Below are 26,817 nucleotides of genomic sequence, written 5' to 3' on the forward strand. Positions count from 1 at the left end.
TTTTTAGTTGCTGATGATTTTGTGGCGTTTGTTTTCGGTTAGTTTCCCTCTGTTCCCTTTCTGTCCCTCTATCAGTCTTGTTTATGTGTTTGTCTTTTTCCTTGTTCAAGTTCATCTGTTTCCCCTGTTTAGTTGAGTCTTACTTCCTGTTTTATTTTGATAGCTGTTGGTCTTTTCTATGGTGTCTAGTTTTACTTCCTTTAGCATTTTCATAATTAGTTTTAGCTTAGTTTTGTTGTTGTTGACGTTTCCATTCTCCCTAATTACCTCATGCGTATGTATAGCTTCAGTCTCTCATTCAGTTGTTTGTCAGAGTGGCTGTTTATCTTTCCTGTTTGTCATCCCAGTATTTGTTCCCTCGTGTTTGTTCCCTTCTGTCTTTGATTTTGAATTTTGCTGATTTTCAATTATGCTCATGGACTTCAGTAAACCACCAAATAAAGGTTGCTTTTTTTTTTTTAGTTTATTCTAGTCTGCATTTGTCTCCTTTTCCCTGCATACAAAGCCAGTGCAAAAAAGTATACCTGTAGAAAAACACACAATGAAACTATCAGTCATGGACTGGCCTCCCCAGAGCCCGGACCGCAACATTACTGAAGCGGTGTGGGATCATCTTGCCAGATAACGGAACATAAGGCATCTAACATCCAAAGATGAGCTTTGAACGTCCTTCAAGACCTGAAGCCAAAGAACTATTCCTGAAGACCACTTAAAGAAATGACAAGAAAGCCATCCTTCAGGCTGCGTTGAAGAACAAAGGTGGTGATACCAAATATTGACTTTCAAGCTCATTAGTTGTACAAACTCTATTCTTGCCTTATATAGTGTGTTTCCATGTGTGTTTTGTACATTTCAGTAACTTGCTTCACCTATTTCCCATTTTTCTAGCAAAATGCAAATAACTGAAGGTTAACTCAAGACTTTGTATCTTACTATAATTTACAAAATCTAAGTCTTTGTGTTTGTTGCTGTGGATCCTCTAAAACCTCTAGAAGAAGCAATTGATTTAAGAGCAGTTTCTTTTTATCTGTTCACATGAAAAACAAAATAATACAGTGAAAATTATATTGAATTAATCAATGGATGCCACCACTAAACATTAGCATGTTCTGTTAACCAGCTGATGTCGTTAAAATGTCCTATATTAACAGTAGTAATGTAGCAATAAGGAACTTAACTTCATTTCAGCATACCATTGGCTAACCTTTTATTAGCAAAAGATGGATATTGTGTCCAAGGTGACATATTAAGTCAGACACATTTTTCTAATAACAACAGGGGAAGACTCTTTTAGTTACAAAAAAGAGTTGTACAGAATCCTTTGAGAAAATAACCTTTGTGTTAATAGTTTCTGACGTTAGTTTGAAGTCTTATTTAATACAGCAGGAAGTTTATTTTACAAATAAGACTTTTATTTAAAAAGGGAAAGGAGCAGCATATGCTTTAAGGTGTGGCTACCTTGTGATTGACAGGTTTCTACTCTACAAGCATGCAGCTTCCTCCATTTCTAAGTATGATCCTCCGCTTACTCATGAGCAAAATGGCAAAGACTAAAAAGCTCAACTTCAGCCTTTAAATGGTAGTTCACAAACCGATGGTGAGATTATAGTAGCCACCTCCATCTTTTATGTGCAAACAGAAATGTTATGACTGTTCATGAGTCATGAAGGAGCAGTTTTGTTTTGGCATCTGAAGTTGTGTTTATGATGGATTATACTAGCGCTTACAATTGCACTGTGTGATGACAACCCAGAGAAGTCTATCCACTGAGGAACACAATGAGATACAGTTGGAAAGCTGCAGAAAAAGGTAGGTTAACCTTGTCGTAAGAGATTTCTTTTTAAAGCTAAACTATATCTGTATGTTTCAAATGACAGAGTTTGCAATAGAAGCATCACAGGGGATATGCAGCATTCAGTGATTCAAAACTCAAAGAAAAAATTATGAAGCGTTTACCCTTTCCTTTCTTCGATTACTCCTGACCTTAGCGTTACTTTCATGAACAAAACATGCAGATCTGAAGAGGTGCTATGTGTAAATAGTGCTCCCTCTAATTAATGAGGCTTGATTCCTCTCGTTTGACGTTCATCTGTAAAAACAATTAACACTGCTCCTTTTCAACAAGACAGAGGACATAAATCAAATGTTAACACAAGGCTGGAGAGTTCTCGCTCAGTGTAATTAGGACAGCGAGAACCTAAAGGCCCTTAGCACTGTGCTTCATTATCAATTGACAACCTGTATGTCCCCTGACAGTGACTGATCTTCATAGGGAGCAGCCTGTGAATGCCTCTCCACGTGGCAGGAATGTGGGGGGAAATGAGATTTGCAGCCTTTTGTCTCACTGAATAGATGTTGCTGTTCGCTGCTTTCTACCTGTGCAAATTCAATCAGCATGCACCTTTTGTTGTTCCTAACGCACTTAAAATACAAGTTTCCTTCCGAACGCTACTCTTGAAATTGTGCCATGGCAAATTTGATAGGATGATAATATTTACTACATTGAATAATTATGATGAGATCAAACCTTGATTACTTTAGGGACATTAAGCAATCGCTCTAGGTTTAGGGATGCTCAAGAAGACAATAAATAAATACAACAGACATTTTCCACTTTGAAAATGTTTGTCTGCGTCTACCCTCACAGGTAGCTTAAGTCCCTGATGATACAACTGAGGCTATAATGCATTCTACCTGAGTCTTTACCTCTACTTAATAATCCAGATGAAGTGTGTCATACATCTGTTTTAATAAACAGGAGAGTTCTGCATGAAGAATTTCCATAATTAATATAACAAATGTGAACTCAGCATTGTATCTGAACCTATTGTTATGAAGCAATTATAGCAGATGTGCATCCCACCCACAATGGTGCCCTTAGAAAACTGCCCTCCTTTAAGCAATACACAGAACCTTACAAATCTTAGACATCTTTTATGTTCATGCACCAGATGATACGGTGAGAATTCCCCCCCCCCTTTTCAAAAGGGTGTCCTTTTGCTTTTTTTTCCACAGTTGATAGATTAGAGTTTTTTTCTTCAAAGCCTCCCAAAGCTCTGTGTTTAATCACATTATGGCATTTCCCGCGCTGCCTCGGTATGGTTGCAGGGCTCAGGTTTAAAAAACCGAGCAATGCGTTTCAATTTTTACCAGCAATTTGTACAATTCATGGTCTGCTGTCAGGGACGTAACACTGTATCACTCTCAGACTCCTCTCTTCTGTCATCAGCCCTGACATTAAAAGATAAGATTTGATCTAGATCTGATCTGATCTTTAACTGAGGCCATGGTCCCAGTCTATACAAAATTCCATTCATCACATCTTTAATCTTCCTCTGCTCTCCATCTGCACTTTTCACATGGAGTAACTTATACAGATTACAGTGTAATGTTTCTCTGCTGCTCTTTCTAGGGGATCAGTAAAATTCATTCCTTAATACTTCCACCAATGCCAGTAGGTAATGGCTATTAATGGTAATTTTAGCACTTCAGCGGCGACTTAAATTAAATCAGTGCAACACCTACAATGACATTTCTGAGACGAGTAATTTTCTTATTAATGTCTCAAAAGAGGGGAAATCTAGACGATCTTCCAGGATTCAAAGCATTAAATCCCACGACGGCAAAAACACGTAGTCAGAAAAGTGTTGGCACATCAGATCAGATACTGTAAGAGACCAGTAGGGAGAAGAAGCTCCTGTGGTGTGACTACAATACATTTAATAATAAGAGCAATTCCAACTGTGCTTTGTGGAAAACATGAAAAAAAATCATCCTTAAAACAAAATCATCAAAAACAGCCTACATGGTTGGGAAAAAGGAAAAAAAAAGCCACATCCCACTGTACTCCAAAACCTCGATGGGGAAAAGACATTTTGTGTGGAACAATTGTAAAACAATCAAAAATACAAACTGACACTGAAGACAGTGGCTGCTCGCTGGAATTGTAGATACCTTATCACTGAAAAACAGGCTTCTTTCCCTGGATAACAGATCTGGATTTTGAGCACTTTCACATTAAAATATGGTAGAAGGGAGATTCATTTTGCAGCAGCTTCATGCAGACTGGCTGCTGATTGCTTAGATCCATTATTAATAAACATGACAAATATCTATCAGGCAAACTGAGAAAAGGTTAACCCAGCATTAACTGTTTACATTTTAAATTATTTCCCTCTGTTTATTAAAATGTATCAAGGTATAGATGAAAAACTGAAAGCGAAAAACAGCCCCCTACTAAGGTTGAGTGTATTATGGGTGTTTTTTTAAAATCTTACTAAAAATATAAGGGACACCAAACCTTAAAGGACCAAAATGATGGCCTAGTAAAGGGCTTATCGGTTAATCTGAAATGATGCAAAAAGCCTAGCGGCGCTTCACTGTAGTACACAGAGATCTGCACCAGACACACAGCAGATGTTCTGGGTGCACTTCATCTGCAATATGTTAATACGTTGTCTCAAAAGTCAAAGCCTGGCTGTCATCATCTCTGGATTAGGAGCGTTTCAAATGTCAGCACGTGAAGAATCTGTTAGAAACACCGTTTAAACGTGTTCCACGGGCTCAATGTCTAGACTGACACCCCCACCCAAACACCCCCCCCCCCCCCCAACTCGCTCCACGGCAGAGCACTGTAATCCACTTCACTTCTGAATTGTTGCCATCATTTAAAAGGGACAATAATGGTCACTGTCACTGTATTAGTTTTACGACACTGACAGCGTGACAGAGTCCATTCATCACGATAGTCTCCAGAGGAGCCCCCGTTACATGATGACCCGCGCAACAGCACAAATGTTTACGGGAGGTTCACCTCAAATGAAGGAGAAAACGGCACTCTGTCATTCATTCGGCACAAAACACACCGACTCTAAACTACACGATGCATACATATAGACACGTGTATGTGCTGGTTATTAATAAGCACCGCTATGCAAATTGGTTTCTACCAGAAGCGCAGTGATATTAATAACTTGTCGTGACTGTGTGTAAAAGCAGAAGCTAAAATGAAAATTGTAAATTTCACTGCTGCAGGAAAAAAAAGATTGAGTTATCATCAAAGAGTTAGGCAACTCGAATTTTTTGTCGTTTTGTTGGATAAACCTTTATGTTTACTGTATGAAGGCTTGCTTCTATCCATTGGTCCATGTTTTTCCACTTATCCAATTCAGGGTCGTGAGCGGGGCTGGAACATATGTAGACCCGCCTACCTTATAGGGCGAGAGGAGGAAAGGTCTCCATGCTGTTCCAGGGCTAACACAAGAGACAACCATTTGCACCATTTGCACACCTATGACCAATTTAGATTTAAACCTAACCCCACTAATTGCATGTCTGGACTACCTACAGAGAACCCACACCAATATGGGGAAAGCATGAAAACTCCACACAGAAAGGCCACAGCCAGATTCCAAACCAAGACCTTCTTGCTGGGAGGCAATGCTTGCAGAGTTTTCATATTATTTTAAAGGAGAGATTTAAAAGAAATGACCAATTCATTTCTAACTCCTTCTCAGGAGATAACAACAGAGTGGGTGTGCAAGCCTCGGTGATCCGCGGCACCTAGTGTACACATGGTGAAGGATCCTCTGTGAGTGTAAAAAACTGACTGCGATGGGAACCAGTTATTGAAGAACAATTTGTCAGTCAGTGACAGAGTAGCTGGTTTAGTACTTCTCATCCTGCCAAATCAAATGTTTTGGAAAGGTGTGAATCTTTCAAAGTGTCTCAAAAATATCCAGGGTAACTTTTTGGGTGCTAAGCCATAAATTAAAGTGGAAAAAAGTCTTTTTTTTGACTGGGATTACCTATCGCTGTCTACTAATATAATGTTTGTGAGTATAAGTATATACTTGATGGAGCTGCACGTAAGAACTCGGGACAGCAACCATCCTCCGAGCTCCATGTGATTTCCAGAGGCGCCAAAGTAAGAATAGGTGCAGGTAATAGTCCAGAGACTTCACAGCGAGGTAGCGATCATCCCGATGCTCCTAAAAGGGTATTTCCAATAATGATAACACATCTGAAGCAGATCTCCCACTGTGTGCTGCTTATATGACTTTTTTTTAAAAAGCCAGCATGGTTATGTTAATGAAGGAACACGTATCTCTGGCTTTGACTGACGATGTGAAAATTGTAGCATCACTAACTGGAATCAGTTCACAAAGAGCTTCGGTCTGGCAAGAAGGAGGAAAGAGTGCTGGTGTAAAGGATACAGCAAGGTGAGATTTGTGGGAGAACGATAGAGAGAAAGCTTGATGTTCATAAATTATAAAGCAAACAATGATACACGATAACCGCCAGCTTCCTTGTGCTTTCCTTTGAAGTTATAAATCAATACCACCCTCGATTAGGTACAATTATGGACTTTCTCACAGTATCCCATTTATGAGACAGACTGACAGTTTGACAGAGTCCATCAATCAACAGTCTCCGGAGAAATTATACAATACTCATACACGCTATATTTTCCTAAAGACAAATACAGGGTGTAGCAACAAAATCACAGCAACTGCTGCTGATATATTATCGTGTTTCAGTAGATTGTGCTTTGCAGGCTTCTTGTAGCGAAATAACAAGAAGTCGTACAGCATCATGTACACTCATTGAAGGAAGAAAATAATAATAATAAAAAAATCCAGGACCTGCATAAAAAGGTCTTGCTGCAATCTGGAAACATGCTTAAGGAAAATTGTGTAATGTAGTAGAAAAAAATAGCAAAGCGAGATATGAGCGAAGAGAATGTTCAGGACAAACTCATCTTTCCATAATCCCCTAGTCTCTGTGCTCCCACCCTCCTTTCCAACCTCCAATTACAAAGAGAAGAAATGCCCCGCTTCTTCACTCCACAGAAATACACAGGCTCTACATCAGAACTCAATTTGGTTTGGTAATGAGACTGCGCTTGTGCATTTCCCCATGCAGACAGCCCAATCTTCAATTGCCTGCACACATGGGGGCTTTTCTTAGCAGGAAGGCTCTGAGGAAATAGGCTGGTAAAAGTGTTGCCTTTTTTCATTTGGATGAAACTTACAGCTCACCTTGTGTAGTCTTTTGAAAAATGACCTTGAGAAATTTGTGATATCTGAAGACAACATACTTTTAAACTGAAGCCTTGAAGATTTTTTTCCTTTTTGGATACAGAACATGGCATTATATGAAGTGATATAAAAGATTTTACAGAATGCCAGTCAAGGCACTGATTATGCCCTTAAATGCTGCATTTTCTCGTCACAAGCTGATAGTGCGGCGACTGTATCCTCAATGCAGAGCTTCATGGGTTTGTGATGACCCACCGTACAATGTTCTCTTACATTTACAGCACAATTTACTTAACCCTGTCAAGCCTGAACTGTGGAATAATTGTCAGTAAATCAGATTTTTTTAAAAAGTGGAGTGTTTATTGAACCATTTGGCAAATAAAAAAAATTATTAAGAGTTTTATTTGTATCAGTTTGCTATAATAATTCAATTAAATGTGCTGGTTTTGCTTGATTAGGGTTTTTCGGGGCAAGCATGTCACACTGCTGATGCACAAAAACTCACGTGTCTAATGTGACACAGGGTTAAGGAGACAAAGAGTTCCCATAGCTCACATTAATGTGAGTGCTGCATAAATGTATGTGCAAGTGGTGCAAAAATACTTATCTAATACAGTGGCTCTCAAAGAGGGCCGATAACACTTTCAGAATTCTTTTTTTAAAAATATCTCATAACAAATAGATAAATAAATACATCAAATTAAAAACAGGGTAAGCAAACACCAAAATTACCATATTAAAAAGATGTGCACAGCAGTCAAAAATAGTGTCTGGGTATGAGGATGAAGGTTTGTCACTATAAACAGAGCTTAAAGCTGAGACATATCAAACCTCAGCACAGTCTATGATGGCTTAACCCGAGCCAGCCAAAAATAAATCAGGCTACACAGTTAAAGATACTCGATTTAAGGCTTTTTTTTGGTCAGGTCAAAGCATGACTCGCCTGTGTGGCAAAACTGAGGCAACGGTGAAAAGCAAGCAAAATGTGTTCAGGTTCTTGCCTCCTTTTCTTTGAAAACTTTAATTACAGGTTTATCTTACTTTGAACACAATAAAAAAAAACATTTTATTAAGTTAGTGTGACAAATGATCATTAGTTATCATAAGTTTGGAAAATGTGTTGTGCTTTTAAAGGGACGAGATAAAGGGAAACCGATCAGAGCCTGCAACTATGTCCGACTCAGTGATCCAAACCCATCATTATAAGGTGCTGCAAGTTTTTAAAATAGGCAAATATACAATGTAATACTTGCTTGTCCTACTTTTTAAAGATGTCCCAGAATGCCCTACCTCTCCATGTAAAGCACGACTCATCCAGATTACATGAAAGGGAAGTAAATCAAGTCTGATTTACACACACTTCAAGTAAAATTACTATCAGCTATACTTTTCAGTGTGTGCAAAGAGGATTGGACTTACGTAGTCGTCGTATGATTCATGTGTGACTGCTAACAGCGGGGGCCTGTATCCGACACTTGCTGCTGCTGCCCCTCTGGCTCTCGGGACTTGTACCTCCCTCGTCAAAACTGTCGTGGGAAGTTTGCTGTGTGCTGCTGTCGCTGTCCCCCGAGGTGTTGCCGCGCTCCTTCCCGCGCCTCTGTGGCCCCTGGTAAAGCAAAAAAAGCAAACAAACATGGCCTCAACATTGCCCTAAGAACCTTGCTGTGCAACACTTGAAAATAAGCCACAGTAAATTAAGTGGGAAAGTGGAATTAAGAAAAAAAACCTCTCAAAATATATTTAAATCCTTTTTAGTGGTGCATATATGCACGCTGCCACAGCTGGTGGTTGCCTTGCACTGTGCTCAGGTGAAACATAAGATAAACCCAGCACTGGGGTAGATCTTGTTATGATCAGAAGGGTGACGAGTGTCACTTTGTGTTTCGTCTGCTCTGCAAACTTGCCTGTGGGATGCAACATGGTTATTTCAAAAACGTGGCAGAGCAGTGTCATGTCTCCGTTTGCGCGACAACACATCTGCCTGAAACCGCTGATTAATGTCAGGCTGCAGGCAGACAGGTATAGTTTTCAAATACAGCAAGCTGTTACTTGACATGCACCAGTAGAGAGCAAGGGCCAAAGGGCTGGGGCAGACATGAGGAATTTAAGGTGGGTTGTTTCTTTATAGAAAAGTCTGACTATCCAGCAGCTGGACTTCATGCTCGGTGTAGGGACTGCAGGGAGGATTTAACGTTGCAGAGATGCCTATTTTCTGCTAACTTACATTTTTACAGCATGATACAGCTAGGGTATGGCAATTTGTCTTCCTCTAGCTTATTCTTCACTAGCTGGCAACCTATTGTGATCCAAAAATACAGACACTCAAATGGGAATTATTGATGCATATTTTTAACGGAGATTTACAAAAATCGCTTATCATTGCAGCATAAGGGGAAAATCTGGAGAAGAAAGTGGTGGTACTGGTGGTGACTTTAAATTGGGAGCGTCCCAATGTTGCTGGTGGATTTTGCTCATACGGATGTGCTGCCAGAATTAGGCCAGGCTTTCATGGCACACTCTACCTGGTTATTCCTGAGAGACTGCCACGGCTCACATAGATTATGGTCAGTTTGCTCAACAATTAGATAAATAAATAAATAACTCAAAAGGACACTCATAGAGGGAGGCGTGAACGTCTGATCCAATGAAATGCTCTGTAGCATTTATTGTTTCTGCATAGGCTGGGCTACAGGAGCTACATGGAAAACAAGTCACATTTTAAATAAAAAAAAATGAAAAGAAACCATTGAAAACTATTAAGTACAACATGATTAGGAAAACTCACAACTGGTTTGCATAAAATAAAGAAACGTGCAGGTGAACCAATTAATGTAAAGATTCACCATGAAGGTGGGTGCCTCGTTTTTATTTTTTAAACAAATTTATTTTGTCATTCAGAGCAGGTTAGGTGCAAGGCTCTGGATTGCCTGCAAATCCATAAAATTACAAATTTTTATTGCATTGACTATTAAACACGAGTGAAGTTGATAAAGTTGAATACTTTCATCTTCTTTTTCTTAAACCAGCCTTAAACCATGACAGAGCCCCTGTCATGTTTTACAGAAGAATATAGACTATGGATATGGAATATGGAGTAATGTATTTGGATACATCACTCCAAAAGATTTTTTGCTGCCGATTTTAAATCCAGTTGTTGTGTAATTTTTCATACCTCAGCCTTTTCTTCCCATTTCCCTTGTTTAAGAATGGCTTTTTGACAGCTGTGCTTCCATGGTGATGATTTCTAATGAGGTTTCAGCGAACAGTAGATGTATATTTCAGTTCCTGTATTCCGTCTTTGCTGGATTTTTTGCTATTTCTTAAAGACATGACTTTGAGATACTGTTGCTGTAGATATACCAAGTTTTCAGCAACAAGCTCTTTAGGAATCACTTTGTTGGTACAAAAATACTATTTTATGTCATTCATGGTAAATTCAAGTATTTTTGGATACTTCAGCTAAAGAATTTTTTGCAGCAGCCAGAAGTTACAAAGTAAAAAGTGCCTGAAGCAATTTAGAATTGCTTCTTGTGTAAACATGAGACCGGTTTGGGTGATTTTTTATGCTTGAATGCTTCATAGGTCAGTATTAAGTGGCCTAACAAACAAGTGGTGAAGTACAAAGACTGCACTTAAAAACTGGTAATAAACCAGCCAGTGTCCAAAGGAAAAACTCGGGAAGACCTTCAAACATAAAAGTATCGTTTAAGAAGACTTAAAAAAACACAAGTCAGAATATAAAGAAATGAAAGGTGAGTTTGGCTTTTGCACATAACTGTATTAGATAATGTAATACAGATGTAAGCAAGTGAATTCATAAAAGAGTAGAAATAAAATGAAATGGTTTTAAATATCACACAAGAAACAGACCAGTGAAAATGATAAAACACCAAAAGGAAAAAATTATTTAAATAAACTAATAATTGAGACGAGAAGTGTCTGTATGAATATTATGTATTTATGTGTGCTTGTGAGTGTAATTAACACTTTACCTTGTGGTTATTGCGGTTGTTGGTCGTAGACACCTCGCTTGAACACTCCTCCCTCTGCTTGACTCGTCAGAGCCGTTCAACAGGGATAACTCTCGGAGTTGTTCCTGTCTGATCTCGTCATTGTAATCCTGTGGAAACAAAATGCAGCACGTCTTGTAAGAAAACAAAACAAAGAAGGTCATTTGTCTTCTGACTGCAACAGATGCTCGCAACAGCAGCAAATGTCATCAAATTAAAATTATCTCGACACCCAAGGGGCGCTTGTGGCTTTGCTGAGCGGTGACTAGCCAGTGAAGAATGCTGTCTTTTGGTTATGGTTTGACACAAAATGCAGAGGAAAGATTAGTGATGGAGAAAAAGACAATAAATATTTCTCAAAGGAGCTGCTGGTTTGTTGGGGAAAGAAGAAAAACTATTTTCCTGTTTAGGTTTCGAAGACTAGTGTTAACTTCCCAGCTGGCCAGAAAAAAGAAAAGGTGTCTAACCAACAAATTTAGGGCAAGATTTATCTTGATGTTGGATGAGGAGGACAGAAACGGGAAATTAAATCAGACAACTATTTTTCTCACTTTAATGCAACACAAAAATAGCCCTTGATTTGTCTGCACACAGACTGTAATTGACACTTTCAACAACTTTGCGTGGAATATCGTTATCTTGCGATTCTGAACCATTTTTCTCAGGTCGCTATCAACATGATATGGATCGCTACACAGCAGATAAGGGAGTGGACAAAACAACATTCATTATCCTGTCACTGGTGACAGATAAACAGGCGTGTTTTTTTTTTTTCAGAGACACTTAAACCAAGTCCACAGGATTCGCTACCATGGGCGAAATGTTTCTGTAATGACACCAAGCCAGCAACAGATTTCTTTGGCTGTCACTGCTTATGACAGCACATTATGACTGCATGATCTGGTGTCACAGACTAAAAGGAGAGCCCCAAGAAAAACACATGTCCTCTTGAACAAACATCTAAACCCAATACATGTTACTATGAGCAGCAATTTCAACTTTTACTCTTGAAAGAGCCAATTTGTGGTGTCCATTGTATGGACACCACAAGAGTTATTCTAGCTTTGACACAGCCTATCAGCCTATTGATATTTTTTGTGCACATTTGTCACACTTATATTTCACATTCCAAAAAAATTTTATATTAGACACTGATAACCCGAATAAAAACAAAATGCACGTTTTAAATGATGATTTTATTTATTAAGGGGGAAAAGATGTTCAAAATTATGTGGCCCTGTGTAAAAAGGAATTGCATCCCTTCCCTTCTCCTTATTAAATCATGAATTAATGGTGAGTTTTTGGAAAGCTGAGCAGCTGAATCGAGAAATCACTTAAACAGAACCTTTCTGACAAAGTGAAGTAGGCTTAAAGTCCTCAAAAAGCAACACATCGTGTCATGATCTAAAAAAAACTCAAGAACAGGCTTAGAAACAAATGCATTGACATCTATCAGTCCGTAAAAGGTTACAAAGCTTTTTCAAAGGTTTTGGGACTCAAGTGAACAATAGTGAGAGCAATTATCCACAAATGGAGAAAACAGTGGTGAACCTTCCTAGGAGTGGTGGGTCTATCAAAATTACTCCAAGAGCACATCAATGACTCATCCAGGTGGTCACAAAAGAGCAAGGAAAAACATCTAAAGAACTGCAGGCCTCTTTTTCTCAACAGTAAGAAACTGACTGGGCATAAATGGCATCCATGGGAGAGTTCCAAGGAGAAAACCACTGCTGACCAAAAAGAACACAAAGGCTCGTCTCACATTTACCAAAAAACATCTTGATGTTCCCCAAGACTTTGGGGAAAACGTTCTGTGTACTGATGAGATAAAAGCTGAATTTTTTTTGGAAGGTTTTAGACCCGTTACATCTGCTGCAAAACTAACAGAGCTTTTTATAAAAACTGTGTGGTAGTGTGATGGTAGTGTCTGGGGCTGCTTTGCTGCTTGGTGATGGAACCATGAATTCTGCTCTCTACTCCTGAAGGAGAATATCCGTCTACCAGTTTGTGTCTGAAGCTCAAGCTCACTTGGGTTATGCAGCCGGACAATGATCCAAAAAATCTCAAAAACAAAACCAAACCAGAATTAAGGTTTTGGAGTGGCCTAGACAAATTTCAAACTCAAATTACATTGAGGTGCTCGGGCATGACCGTAAACAGGCTCCTAATGTTGGAAAGCCCTCCAATGTGGCTGAATTAAAGCAATTTGGCAAAGAAGAGTGGGCCAAAATTCCTCCACAATGATGTGACTCATTGCCAGTTATCACATGCTTGATTACAGTTTTTGCTGCCAAGGGTGGCAGCAGCAGTTATTATGTTTAGGGGGCAATCACTTTTTGAAACAGGGCCAGGTGGGTTTTTTCGCTTAATAAATGAAATCTTGGGGAGATATTTTTTTTTTAGCCTTTTGTCACTAATAATCGGTGTAAATTATCAAACTCTTTTAATACATGTGATCGCTCTGCACTGGACTATTTATGAATACTATAACTCTTCATGGTCCACCTGTGAACCACACTTTACCTGAAGAAAATTGACTGCACATTTTTACAATTGGAGAATGCAAGTAATCATTTATAACAATGTTAAATAAATATAAAAATGATTTAAAAATGCAATTTCTATTTTCAAAGTCATCTGTGTTTTTTGTCATGGGCCGGTGGACAAAGGAGCACAAAGGAGGCACAGCTTCGATACCCCTGACGTGGAGTTTGGTCCTTTCCTACCTACAGGCCAGGCTTATGGATCACATCACATTTAGTCATGAGGATATTACAAGACATCATTTACCCACTCTGTGATTTGCACAGTTAGGACTGAATGTAATCAGATCTTCAACAAAAGCTTATTATTAGATTAAACTAATTCTGTGTGAACACAAAAAAAATCTGAACTCATTTATTGTCTAAATGTGTGAAATGTAACCCTTTTTGCAGACTCGTTATCAGTCGTCAGCCTTAGCAGACAAATCTGCAATCACGCTCTTCTTTAATTTATTCATAATTTTCCTCGGGATCAAATTTTTCAGCTACATGTTGTCGAAGGATTTGCAGCACACACTCTTCATTTTCAAACAATAGAAAGAATATCTAAAAAAGAGAGGTTAGTGTCTCTCTACTTAAATTTTCTTCTCCTTGTTTACATGTCTGACCTTCACTGTTTCTTAAGAAGTTAATGGAGCATGATTTTGAAGTGGAAAAAAGAGAAATTTTTATCATTGTTATAGTGAGCAACCTTGATTCGGTGAACACATTCAGTACTGGTGCAGTAAAACTGAGCATTCATTAAACTGCAGCATGTCAGATTGCCACACACATGTTGAATAGCTATTTTTGCACTATTTAGGAGAAATTGACAGCAATACATGCAACAATGTGTCCAGCTCCCCAAACAGCAGGAAGTGTGACTCACATGCATTGAAAAGTCGAGAATTTGGCATACAGAAGATGTCTTGTTGTCTTCATTTACAGTAATTTACAGGCTCTGTGTCATGCACAGGCCATATGATGAACAGATTATAAAGACTGACACCAACATACTGTGAAAGAAGAAAATGAAACCTTGCCGGTGGAGGTCCAATACATGTGACAGACTGTGCACGTTCTTATAATGAACAAATAAGGCCTACAGCATTCTGTTTATTTCAAGGAGACTGGCAGAGCTCTTAATAAGGAATCTGGCAGCTCATCCGAAGCTCAACAAACCTGCCAGAGCTTGTAAAAGTAGACTGTTGACAAAGGTGTTAACATGAGTATACAGAGATAAAGCCCAAGCTGAGGCTTCTCGAGCCAGATTGTTTGCTCACTGTGATTAATTCTGACCATGCATGACCTTGTACACATGCAATGCCCTTCACAGAGCTTAAGTTAGACTTAAAGAGGTCAACGCATGAAGTGCGGTGTTACCAATCATTGTGATGTTTGCATCTGCCAGCTATTTGTCTCTGTGGCCAGAAAATAACAAGTCAAATTAATTTGGCATTCTTCAATCATCAGCTTTATTATAAGTGACGCTGTCATGTCAGATCACCTTTGACACCTGCGGCAGTATTGAACAAGGTAAATACATTTATCCAACAAAAACATCATATTAAAAGACATGAACAAACCAAAGAAAATGGATCAGTCTTAGCTTTTGAATAAATCATGTGGCATTTGTTGGATTACTGTGATTATATAAGATTGTTTTGTTTCCCAACATAATGCATTCAAGGGGTAGAGTCATGCTATTAGTGCTATTATTGTGTTTGAAGAATCAAAAAGCAGTATACTCAGAGACTCATTGGATTCGTAGAAATGTCTGGCAGTGTGAATGTACGTATTTGAATTTGAAGGTGTTAACAAAATCTATGTTTAAATGTGGGCGCTATGTATCAGGTAAACTATGCCAGTACCAGGCTGGACCCTCAGAACTGCCTTAATGCTTTGTGGTATAGATTCAAAACAGTACTAGAAACATTCCTCTGAGATGTTGCTTCATCTTGACATGATAAAAACATGCAGATTTATCAGCTCCACATTCATGATGTGAATCTTCTGTTCCACCAAATCCCAAAAGAGCTCTGTTGAACTGAGATCTGGTGACTGTGGAAGCCATTTGAGTACAGTGAACTCCCTGACATGTTTAAGAAACCTGTTTGAGATGATTTGAGTTTTGTGACATGGCGTGTTATCCTGCTGGAAGCAACTTGACTTGGTTATACTAAGATTCAGAAGATGGGTGCACTGTGGTCATAAGGACATGGACATAGTCAGCAAAAATTCTCAGGTAGGCTGTGGCATTTAAATGATATTCAGTTGGTACTGAGGAGCGCCAGTGAATTATCCCTCCCATATATCCTCGAGTATAACCTGAACTGTTGATACAGGGCAGGATGTAGTTTGCACAAAATTCTGACCTCACCATCCAAATGCTGCAGCAGAAATTGAGACTCATTAAACCAGGCAATATTTTGACTGGTTTGATGAACAACCATGCCACATTCAAAGTCACTTAAATCACCTTTCTTCTCCATTCTGATGCTCAGTTTGAAAGTCGGCAGCTTGTCTTGCCAATGTTCACATGACTAAATGTTTTGACTTGTTCCCATGTTACTGGCTGGTTAGACACTTGCATTAACAAGCAGCTGAAAAGGTGTACCTAACAAAAAGTGGGGAATAGACCGCCTCAGGAAAAGTGCTCAGACATATCTTGTCCTCTGTACTTGATAAAAGACTTCATATTTTTTGCACGCCAGTTGTATATAATACAATGATAAGCTCTATTAAAGAATCAAATTCTAACTAAAGCATCTTTTTTAAAAAGTTCTTTCACATTACAAGTTCTTTCAAAGTTAAGTCAACACAAACGGCACCACAGAAAATTAGCTGTGCACAGTCTGGCTCTATTATGGAGATAATAATGCAGAGTATTTAACTCTGCATCCCTGACCAATTTTTTAGCTGGTCTCTAAGCTTCCTCACCCAGGACATCTGGACCAAATAATTAGGATAGTGCAGTATGAGTAAACCCAAGCACACCTGGGTCAGTTTTTACAGCAGTTTTAATTTTGTTTGACTTTATGGAAAAACAAATAAGTAGTGTATATCTCATTAAAGTATCTGTGTCACCGGCTATCTGCCAAAATGCTTCCACTGCAGTTTGGCCCAAGATGAAGGCCTCACAAGCTCAGCCAGCTGCGAGCAGGATCGTCTGTCTTTACAGTAACGCACTGATTAAGTTCCCGTTTGCATTTCTCTTATTTTTAGATGCATAAATTCTGAACTAACAGGACTGATTTTTGATTTGCAGTTCTGCTTCATTGCAGGTCCTGGTAAGCTTTCTGTATCAACTTCTGACAAAATTATAATCTAGTTGTATGTGTTCTGTTTCTGATGGACAACAAATGATCAACTGATGCTAATGTCTAATTAAAGGTGACCATAGCACATAATGTTGATTTGAAATGCCCTACAAATGACAAAAGAGCATGGATCCACTCTTCCTGTTTATAGATGTGAGCTCTGTGGGACCTCAGTGAAGAGAAGGTTTTGCTAAACTGTGGGCTGTAAAACATTTATACCCAGTAATCATGGGGGTGATACACATTAAAATTGTGTTTCTTTAAGATAGTGGGTTAGAGTACATTTGAGGTTTTGTTCGTTCAGTTCACCTGCTCTGTAGTACATGCTCATTTTCTGCTGTATCCAGCAGTGAAACTCACAAGTGCGCATGTAGCATTGTGGTAGACAGCTACACATCTCTGTGACTCTGCCTGCTGCATCATGTTGAGTTTAGTTTGGTTTATGAAGCATAATCCAGCAAAACGCCAGCGGGAGTCAGTGGTAGTTTGCCACGGGGGATCTCTGATTCAAATCGAGCATGTTTGTGGCAGGATCATAAATTGTGTCAATGTTTTATATTTGGTCAACTTCTGTATGAGCTACAGTCTACATTTACCAAGTTGAGCTGAAAAGAAACCTATATTTTAAACATATTAAAAGAGTAACTGAAAATAATTAGGCTCTTACAAAATAGTTAGTGTCAAGTATAAAACAGTATGGAACCTGAACCCTGCGATAAACTGCAGTTCCTGAAATGGCCACTTGAGGCCAGCTTCAACAGACAGTCAATCTGAGCAGAAAGAAGAAGGTTAGGAAAACAAGTTTGATCTTTCTTTACAGTAATTTGACATTCAGCATGGGTCCCTATGTAGTTAATTATACTAACAACCAATCCAAGAAACCTGTGATGCAAGTTTTGGTAAATGTGTCACCTGGTGCCACATCTTAATATTTTACTGCTAATAGATTTTTATTATTTTATAGTTTTCATGTTTTTATTTTGGTATGATATTTGTGTGTTTTCTGAAACTTGTTTGGGGGTGTCTAACGTCCTACCAGCATCTACCAAATGAATGCAATGAGGCACACTTGCCCCTGTCAACCCTGTTTAAAAATGGAGACAGGAGAGCGCCACAACAAAGCAAGGAAAAGAAGATGGGCAAAGGCACCCAGGGCTGGGAAGCCATGGTAGGGAGGCCATGGAGTTGTTTCCTTGGGATGAATGCCTGGCACAGAGAAGGATTGAGCTCTGGCAATAGCAGGAGACTCGGCAAAGAGAGACCAAAGAGACAAGTGAAGATGAGAAGGACCGAGTAAACTTCTGCTATACTGCTGGGAGTGTGCTCTTGAGAGACTGTTGTGGCTTTGGGGTTTTTCTTTTCTTTTCTTTTTTTACATTTTTCAGCTGCCAAGTTTCTTAAGGAGATGGATATTTTAGGGCTTTTAAAAAAAAAAAAAATTAAAGGAACACTTTGAAAACACATCAGATCTCAATGGGAAAAAACATGCTGGATATCTATACTGTTATGGGGTGGGATGTGTTAGGAACAGAAGGATGCTGCATCATTTGATAGAAATGTGATGTATCAACCTATGGAGGGAAATTTCATTGCAGCAATTAAAAATAATACTCAGCATTTTTTGTGCCCCCCCACGAGCTTGTATGCATGCCTGACAACGAGTGAGCATGTTCATAATGACGTGGTCCTATGATCTTCTACCAGATCTGGACCACAGCATCACTGAGCTTCCGGATAGTCTGATGCCCAACCTGGGGATGTTGGTTGGATGGAAACATAATGTTCCAGATTTGTACTATTGGATTTATTTTAGACGGGCACAATCAATGGGATAATTCCTTCATTCTCCAGGAACTGCCTGGATACTCTCGCCATATGAGGCTGTGCATTTCGGGCACTAGAAGGAACCCAGCAACTATAGCACCAGCATATGGTCTGACAATAGGTCCCTGACAGCAGTCAGGGAGCTGTTGCCTAGCCTGTGGAGGTCTGTGGATCTCTCCATGGATGTGCCTCCCCAGACCAACACTGATCCACAAAAAACTGGGCATGCTGAACAACGACAACATAAAGTTCTCCATTGCTTCTCCAGACCCTTTCATGACTCTCACATGTGCTCAGGGTGAATCTGCTCTCATCTGTGAAAAGCACAGGGCACCAGTGGTGGACCTGCCAATTCTGGTATTTTATGGCAAAGGCCAATCTGCTCCCACAGTGTCGAGCAGTGAGCACAGAGCCCATTAGGCGACGTCTGGGCCTCAGGCCTCCCTTGTGAAGGCTGCTTGTGTTTGTTTGGTTAGAGGCATTCATACCAGTGCCCTGCAAAAATTTTTCAAGGGATCTTATATCTGTTTTCACTCTTGTATGCTTCTCATACAAGTTTCACACAAGACAGATACAAACTTTATAAGATTTATATATATCTTTTCCATATGGGTTGCTAAGCTTGGTCTCTTTGTTTTTATATTCTTTAACCACGGCTACCAGACACTGCTCAGCTCACTCTGGGGCAAGAAAGGCTTCATCCAACTTTTCTTTCACATATGCATGAGTACACCGCAAATACACCTGTAACCATATGTTGCTTTTCACGATTTATCAGAGCGCGTCTCTGACAACATGTTTTACAATGCAGCTCCTAATGCATAATGCAGCAATTAAAAAAAAGATAGCAGGACATGTATATGCCACTCCTCACCTGAGGCGTGAAACATCTGTCACTGCTACTACTGACAGATGCCTGCTGTGTTGCATTATGTGCAGTTTATTTGCAAACTCCTAATAATACGCCCGAGGCAGCGAACATGCGCTCTGAAATTGGTAATATAGTTTTTTTTATGTGATTTTATTGTCATGCGGAGAAGGTGTAAGCTGAATTTTGATGTTGCCTACCTTACTGCGTTGTGTTTTTTAAATTTCAGTAAATACTGGGGTTTATTTTTCTCACTCAGTGTGAAATTAGTGTTGGAAATGTCTGATTAACTGGCAACATTTAACAGTTTTCTTAATCTTGCATTCATTTTGGATTAAAGGAGCGTTTTTGTTAACATCCACCTGCCCAAAATGTACTTCCACAGTAATCATTTTCAGATTACTGTGGAGGTACATTCTAAAAGCTAATTGCTTCTTTCCCGGGTAATTTTGCAGACAAATCTTTACAAAAGATCTAAAATAACTAACCTAAAGTCTCTGAATGAGTGGATATATCACAAAACAACTAGACCTATATTACGGCTGGTCCTGTGTACACACTGATTCGCATAAAATAATGCAGTTTACTAAAAAAAGTAAGAGGAGGGGTCCTTTTTTAGAACAGATTACTGAGTTTCTCACAGGTGCAAAAATAGGAAACTAAGGGGAAAAAGGCTTACAAAAGCAGGTTTAAACATAAGCTGCTAAAGGTTCCACTAATTGCTTTGTATGCAACACATTACAGCATGGGTAAGTTCTCATGGTTGTTTTGCACCACTTGGTAATGAGTCACATGTTCACAAGTTCGTGTTAGGAGCAGCAAGAATGCACCAAGGAACTGATAGTGGTAAAATTGTTCCCATCAGTTTTCCCTTTCACCAGCCAACAAACACATAAATAGATTCTCTTGGCTTTTAGCTTAACTTCTGATGGAGTGTTTAACCACTGTTTTCGAGCATTCTCCCTAAAAACGTGCACACAGAAACATCAGGAGCGGATCTATAATCAGGTACTTCCCTACTGGTTTTTGGCAGACTTTGTGAAGTCATTAGTAGCTGCTTTTGTTCAGTGCGGTATCATCCTCCTCCTGGCCCAGCGAGACAGAATCCTTGCAAGAATATTGGTTCAGTATAGCAAGAAGCATGAACTTCATAAAGCAGACTCATGCAGCACAGCTCCTCTATTAGACTTGTCACATTTGCAAAGCTTGATTAATATTTACAGCTTAAACTCAGCGAGAGTACACAACATGCACATTAATTATTGCTAAGTTCTCCAGGCTAGGTTGCTGGAGTCTTGGAAGTTGTTCCATACTGCACTTTAATTGCTGAATACATTATTTTTCATTTGTAACTAAGGGCATGTAGTGTCGAACGGTAGTTGTAATGCAGAGAAAAGCTTCGTGCTCGTATCTTCCTCTTATTTAAACAAACCCCCGATACTGTAAACTCAGTACTGCTGCATGCTAATAAGGGTGATGAAGAAATGGTCAAGTCAGCAGTAAATGCGCTTGTTTGTACTGTACAGGACGGCGTAGGAATAAAAATTACAAAGAAAAACTATGTAAAGTATTAAACTTACTGGTACTAGGAATTTCTTTATCTCCTCCAAGGCGTGACTCATGCGGGAATAGGCTTCTCCAGGTGGAGCAAAGACCTCAATTAAAACGTGCAGATCGTTACTCAGATGGGCGTATTTGGCCTCCCCGCTTTTCCTTAATTCTTCTTCCTGTAAAAAATAAAAGAGGAAAGGAAGGTTTTTTTTGTGTGTTTTTTTTCTTCAGAAATCAAACAAATTAATATGTTTAATATAAATGTTTAATTTGAATAAATCAAGGTGTCATTTATCCTCCCTACAGATGCTGCACATCTGCAAACTACTTTGGAACACCACCTCCACCCCAGCTCCTCCTTTTCATGCTTTTTATGTCTTATCTATTGTCACTGATGCCTGATCAGTTCTGTGCCGGGGGCTTCCCATCATTCTCCCTGCCTCAAGCTCCTCGTGTATGCAGATGGAAAAGGGCGGGGAGGTGTGCTCTCCCCACATTATGCTTTCCACGTCTGCACATGCAAGGCGCGGGGAGTCACGCCGCCAGATATCATTTACTTCATATTGAAGAATCGTCTCTTTATTGTAGTGGTCTTGACTGAAAGAGCACAATACAAGCTTCGGGTTAACACATAGTAATTGCACTACCGCATAAGCTGCTGGATTATCAAAGAGCTGATTGGTTAATTATTAATTTTGATATCAGTTTTTTGTTATGTGTTCATTGCAGATTTCAGGGTGGTTGAGGAGCAGGCGTACCGAGCAGGCAGACAGAGTGAGGTCTCCTGGTGGACAGGTGAGGCAATAACCTTTCAATAAACATTCTGAGATGGAAGAGAAAGGTAATGGATTGCCAGAGGAAAATATCCATCAAAATTAAGTTAAATGGGAAAATGAACAAATGCTTGCTGAAGCTATCACACTGATTTCCATTCTTGCTAGAATTCCAGCTCGATGCTTTTCTAGTAGTCACTTCCCCTAACATTGTTAATATTTGGTAAAAGCTGTGGGATATGGAAGTGAGGTTTTGTCAGCTTATGAAGAGAGTCATGCCAGGGAAATAATAACAACCACTGATTTAAAGCCACAGAGCACTGCACATTTAGCAAAGATGCAGGGCAAAAAGAAAGAATTTCAGGAGAGAAAGTTCAGTTTGGATAGGGCACACTGCGCTGATCTCAATCTTACATTGTGCGCCGGAGTAAACATGTTTTCAATACAGACTCCCACACAAAACTCCTCCAGACTCTGTTCACAGGAGCACCTTTAATTCTTCACCCGGGCCCTGCAGAGACCTGCCTTAGGCTTCACACTGACATTAACGGCTTAAAAGATCTGCAGTATAGCTCGGGGCAAGTGGTAACTGTGTTTTAAAAGGAGCGTTAAATCAATTCCACATTTAACAAATAATCAGAAGTGATGTGAGGCCTTTTTTCTACTAGGACCAGTTACAAACGCAGCGGCTGCATTCTGAACAATGTACAGAATATTCAGTCATGTCAGAATAAAGACTGACTAAGGATTTTTTTTTAACCTGTTTTCATTCATCCTTCACTGCAACAGTTGGGTATTGAGTGTTTTTCTCAAGGACACCTTGATGGTGGCTGTTAAGAGAAGTGAGAGTGCCACTCATGCACTTTACTTTATCAGCCAATCTGGGGCTTCAAACTTTTGTCCTTGCATCACAGGGCTGATGCCTTCCCTCTGGGAGAAGTTGGCTTTAATTAAAAATTTCTCCCAAGATGTCATCATTTTTCACTTTCTCTGTCAGCGAGCCTAGGTTATTGTGTATCTGATCAAAACATGCATGTGGGCAGACCAATCTGTCTGCAAGCTGGTATAGTAATTTGTCCCTGAAATGGCTGAAAGACTTTTACAGTGAGAGCAGTATATGCATACGCTAGATAGCGTGACTGCCTGCTTAATTGAAGCTATTGTGTGGTTCACTGCTGTAAGGATTATATGTTGTGTATATAAACAATATTCTGTCCTGCCTGCGGTGTTAACCTTGACTACCAGGAAATAGTCTGGAACCAGAGAGGTGAAATAAGGACTTTTCAACCCTATGATTAAGCACCACATAAACTCTTACTTGTACACAAAGTGTAATATTGAGCATATGGTTTAATATTAGCTTGTGAGGTGCTCTTGTGAAAATGTTCCCAGCCTACCTTCCTTACCCTAGTGCTGGGCTGATGCTTCTAAATGTGGAACTGGATAAGGTGGCAGAAATGTGTGTAGGCAATGTGCTTTTGAATGTAATAGGGCTTTGGCGGCGTCTGCTCGACACTGCCTTGTGGCCAGATGCCTTGAAAGGCTGCCAGCCTTTCACTCAGGACCTCTGGGAGCCAGTCTCATCACAGAATCCCTCAGACTTGCCTAGACCGTACACAAAATCAATACCCCTCAGATAACACCAAGCAAAATCAGATCATTATGTAGCCATTGTTGGTAAGAGTCAACTGTTAAAAGTCTATTATTGTCCTGTGTGCTGGGTGAATACAGCCGGGGACTTTATAAGGACAAGGACTAGAGAAACAACACGTGTTTCCCTCAAGATGAATTTCCATGTCAGCGACATAGCAGGGGACATAGTGAACATTAAAACTGCAGCTTGCTCAGTCCAGTATAACAATCTCAGCAAAGCATGCAGGTAAATGAACTGTTATGTTGCTGACAGTTTGACTGTTATTAACATTTTAGTGCCTCTTTACTTAATTTAGCACACCAAAGACAAGTTAATGTAGCACATGAGCAAACTCAGTGGCAGTAAGCCAAAATTGTAAATGAACTCCTGCACCAGCCAAGGTACATCGAAGAATAAGATGGTGCAAAAAAAAAATCCTCATCTCAGTGCCTTCAAAAGGAAGACTTTCCATCTCACCATTAGCTCCATAAAAGGGCACTTTTAATGTATTAATTTCTATTTACAATACAAAGTTTAAACACTTATTACTTAGTCGCAGTTATTCAGTTATATAAATTTTCTGTAACTGATATTTGGTATTATCACACGAAAAATTACTGATTTCACCTATTCTACAGATAATCTCAATTTTTTGGTCCATTTTTAAATAAAACTTGTTTGCATGTATAGCATTAATATTGATCTTGGCAAAATAAATATTAATAACTGCGTGTGTCTTGTATTAATAATGCTGTTTTCAGACATGTACTGCAGAGCTGAACATATCTAGACATTACCTGACTCGAGGTGCATGTGAGAATCATAATGTCTAACGCAGCCAGACTGGACGTTAGCCTCTCAGCTCTCTAATAAAAAGACTGTGTGATGTCAGACTGTGCGAACACAGCAGCTAACTGTCTGGTGCATTCATCTTTAGCAAGTGACCATCACGTGTGCACACTCTATCCTGACAGCTTGTCTAAATCGCACTACTGACTTTTTTTTAAATGGTAGGACTATGTGTGAAACAGGCTGCGTGTTACCTTTAAAGAAAGTGTGAAAAAAAAATCCAACTTTTTCATGTCTAAAAAACAGAAGCTTCTTTAGTTTGGGCATACATGGCTATGTACATATCAAGATTATCCTAAAACTCATATACTGAAAATCTGAGCGTCACAGCATAACTTCAGCTGGACATGCTTAAATTATTTTAAGCATCAGTCTGTGTGTATGTAGATGCAAGTATATGATCTAAAGGCTGCGTAATACGTGTATTCATAACCTTAATCAGAATAGTTATTAAATGGACTTTATATAATTTACACAGATGAACATTAGAACAGATTTGTTTGAAGGGTTTAAGTCTCTCTGGTCCTGCGATTACATTCTTGATAATAACATAATTAATTACATAATCATATGTAATTAATTAAACATAATTACATTTACTGTTTAAGTGGCATTTATTTGAAGTTCATGTTTTTATCTTTCTGTTAAATATCATCAGAATCCAAATCACTTTTATTGTGTACACACAAAAGAAACTGATCTCCGGTTTCTTTGCTGCACTCAATGGACTTAACACAATAGACAAACAGACAATAAAAATACGTGTTCTTCTTTGAGGACTTGACAGTATGTATGTAGTATATAGAATATAAAACATACAGTATATACAGCATGCTTTTGTAGCAGGTATGGTGGCTGTTTAGTGCAGAAACCATGTGAGTGATTTAAGTGTTGATCAGAGTGACAGCCTGTGGAAAGAAACTGTACAGATGTCTGGTTGTTTTGGTGCTCAGTGCTCTGCAGCACCAATCAGAGGGGAAGAGTTGGAGGTGGTGGTGTTCAGGGTGTGATGGGTGTGCTCATTTCCTGATTCTGGATTTTTTTTTATAAGCCCTGAATGGAGGGCAAGGTGACACCGGTGATTTTTTTCTCCAGTCCTGACTGTCCGTTGTAGTGTGTTCTTGTCCTGCTTGGTGGATGATCCAAACTAAACAGTGATGGATGTGCTGAAAACCTCTGCTGCTAAGTGCTCCTCCATGTTCTCAGGTTGTTTACTAACTATGCCTGTCTGACGTATGTTCCTGAGCAAGTGCTCTCCAAAGACACTTAGGAACTTGTTTTTGCACATAACTGCGAGCTGCAAACAAAGCTATGGGAATGCTGACAGTGAAAGGAAACAGCAATGTTGGACAGCCAAACTTTATGCAGCATGCTACAAGCTACACGAGCTCAATAAACCTGAAGAAAGCTGTAAATTCGAATAACAAATGTCTTGTAAAAAAAGAGGGGAAAAAAGTGTAAAAAATGAAATCGGTTAAAGCCTCTTTAAAGTTGCTCCAACAGCCTTTGCACTGTTTTGCCCTCAATATGTACTCGATGTATTGAAATGCAGCTCTAGTTTCACCAAAGAGGCGATAAGGCTGAAAGTCTTTTGTCATGTCTGAATGTCTGAATCAGAGGCTACAGTAATAATAGCAATGTAACTCTAGAGCAGCACAGTGCGACCTGTTATGAGCGTGAATACCAGATCCAGCAGGCTGTCTGTGTACACGCTCGGATAAGTTTGGCTCCAGGGGACCACATGTCAGCAGAATAAATGACTTTGGCAAAGAGATTCATTACTTTGCCTTCATAATTGACGATTACAGAATATGCTATTAAACAACACAGAAAAACATTCCCATTTTCGCCTACATATGTTTGTCAAGTGAAAGCTATTAATTTTATTCTGGGTGTTATTCATCTCAGTTACTGCTCAGATGGTGTTGGTTAAAATATTCCAATGTGCTTTTGGTAGGATTTCAAGAGCTTTGTCTTTGTAAATATTTCTCTTTGATCAGCCAAACAGCTATATCTGAGCACCAATCGATAGACGCCTTACCTTGTCTTTATCTCTCATGGACCCTTTGCCAAGGATGGACATCTTCACTCCTGTCTCCTCTTGTAATCGTTTCATAGAATTTCCCCGTGGTCCCAGCAGCTTCCCTACAAAATTAAACTATGCAAGAGGAGAATAATGGCAATGAGAGACCTTATCAGAGTTTCCTGCATACCTAAGAAGAGAATTAATAGTTAAAAAGCTGATTTATATTTCCATATAACTGTTTTCTAAGCACCCTCTCTTTTTACGCGCTGCATGTAAAAGGGATTTGATCTTTTCAGAGAAAAGGTTAACCATGAAAGATCACCGCTGGCCATTAGTTATCTATTATCGATATAACCTCACATTCCACTGATCATTTATCATGTGAGAAAAAGCTGAAATGT

At 39.3% G+C, this 26,817-nt stretch overlaps 1 protein-coding gene across 3 annotated transcripts in view; it reads right to left on the reverse strand.

Annotated features, from left to right (window-relative positions):
* khdrbs2 (KH domain containing, RNA binding, signal transduction associated 2) overlaps positions 1 to 26,817 on the reverse strand; it is a 68,262-nt gene that overhangs the window by 17,421 nt on the left and 24,024 nt on the right. For all 3 annotated transcript variants that reach the window (XM_025897797.1, XM_003441132.5, XM_013268985.3), the window contains exons 3-6: positions 26,432 to 26,548; positions 21,165 to 21,311; positions 11,033 to 11,160; positions 8,460 to 8,646 (exon numbers count right to left, since the gene is read on the reverse strand). In XM_025897797.1, the coding sequence (XP_025753582.1) occupies positions 8,460 to 8,646; positions 11,033 to 11,160; positions 21,165 to 21,311; positions 26,432 to 26,548 (579 nt within the window). The remainder of the gene's footprint in view (positions 1 to 8,459; positions 8,647 to 11,032; positions 11,161 to 21,164; positions 21,312 to 26,431; positions 26,549 to 26,817) is intronic.

The sequence above is a fragment of the Oreochromis niloticus genome, linkage group LG13 (assembly GCF_001858045.2).
Source record: "Oreochromis niloticus isolate F11D_XX linkage group LG13, O_niloticus_UMD_NMBU, whole genome shotgun sequence".
In the NCBI taxonomy this organism is placed as follows: Eukaryota; Metazoa; Chordata; class Actinopteri; order Cichliformes; family Cichlidae; genus Oreochromis; species Oreochromis niloticus.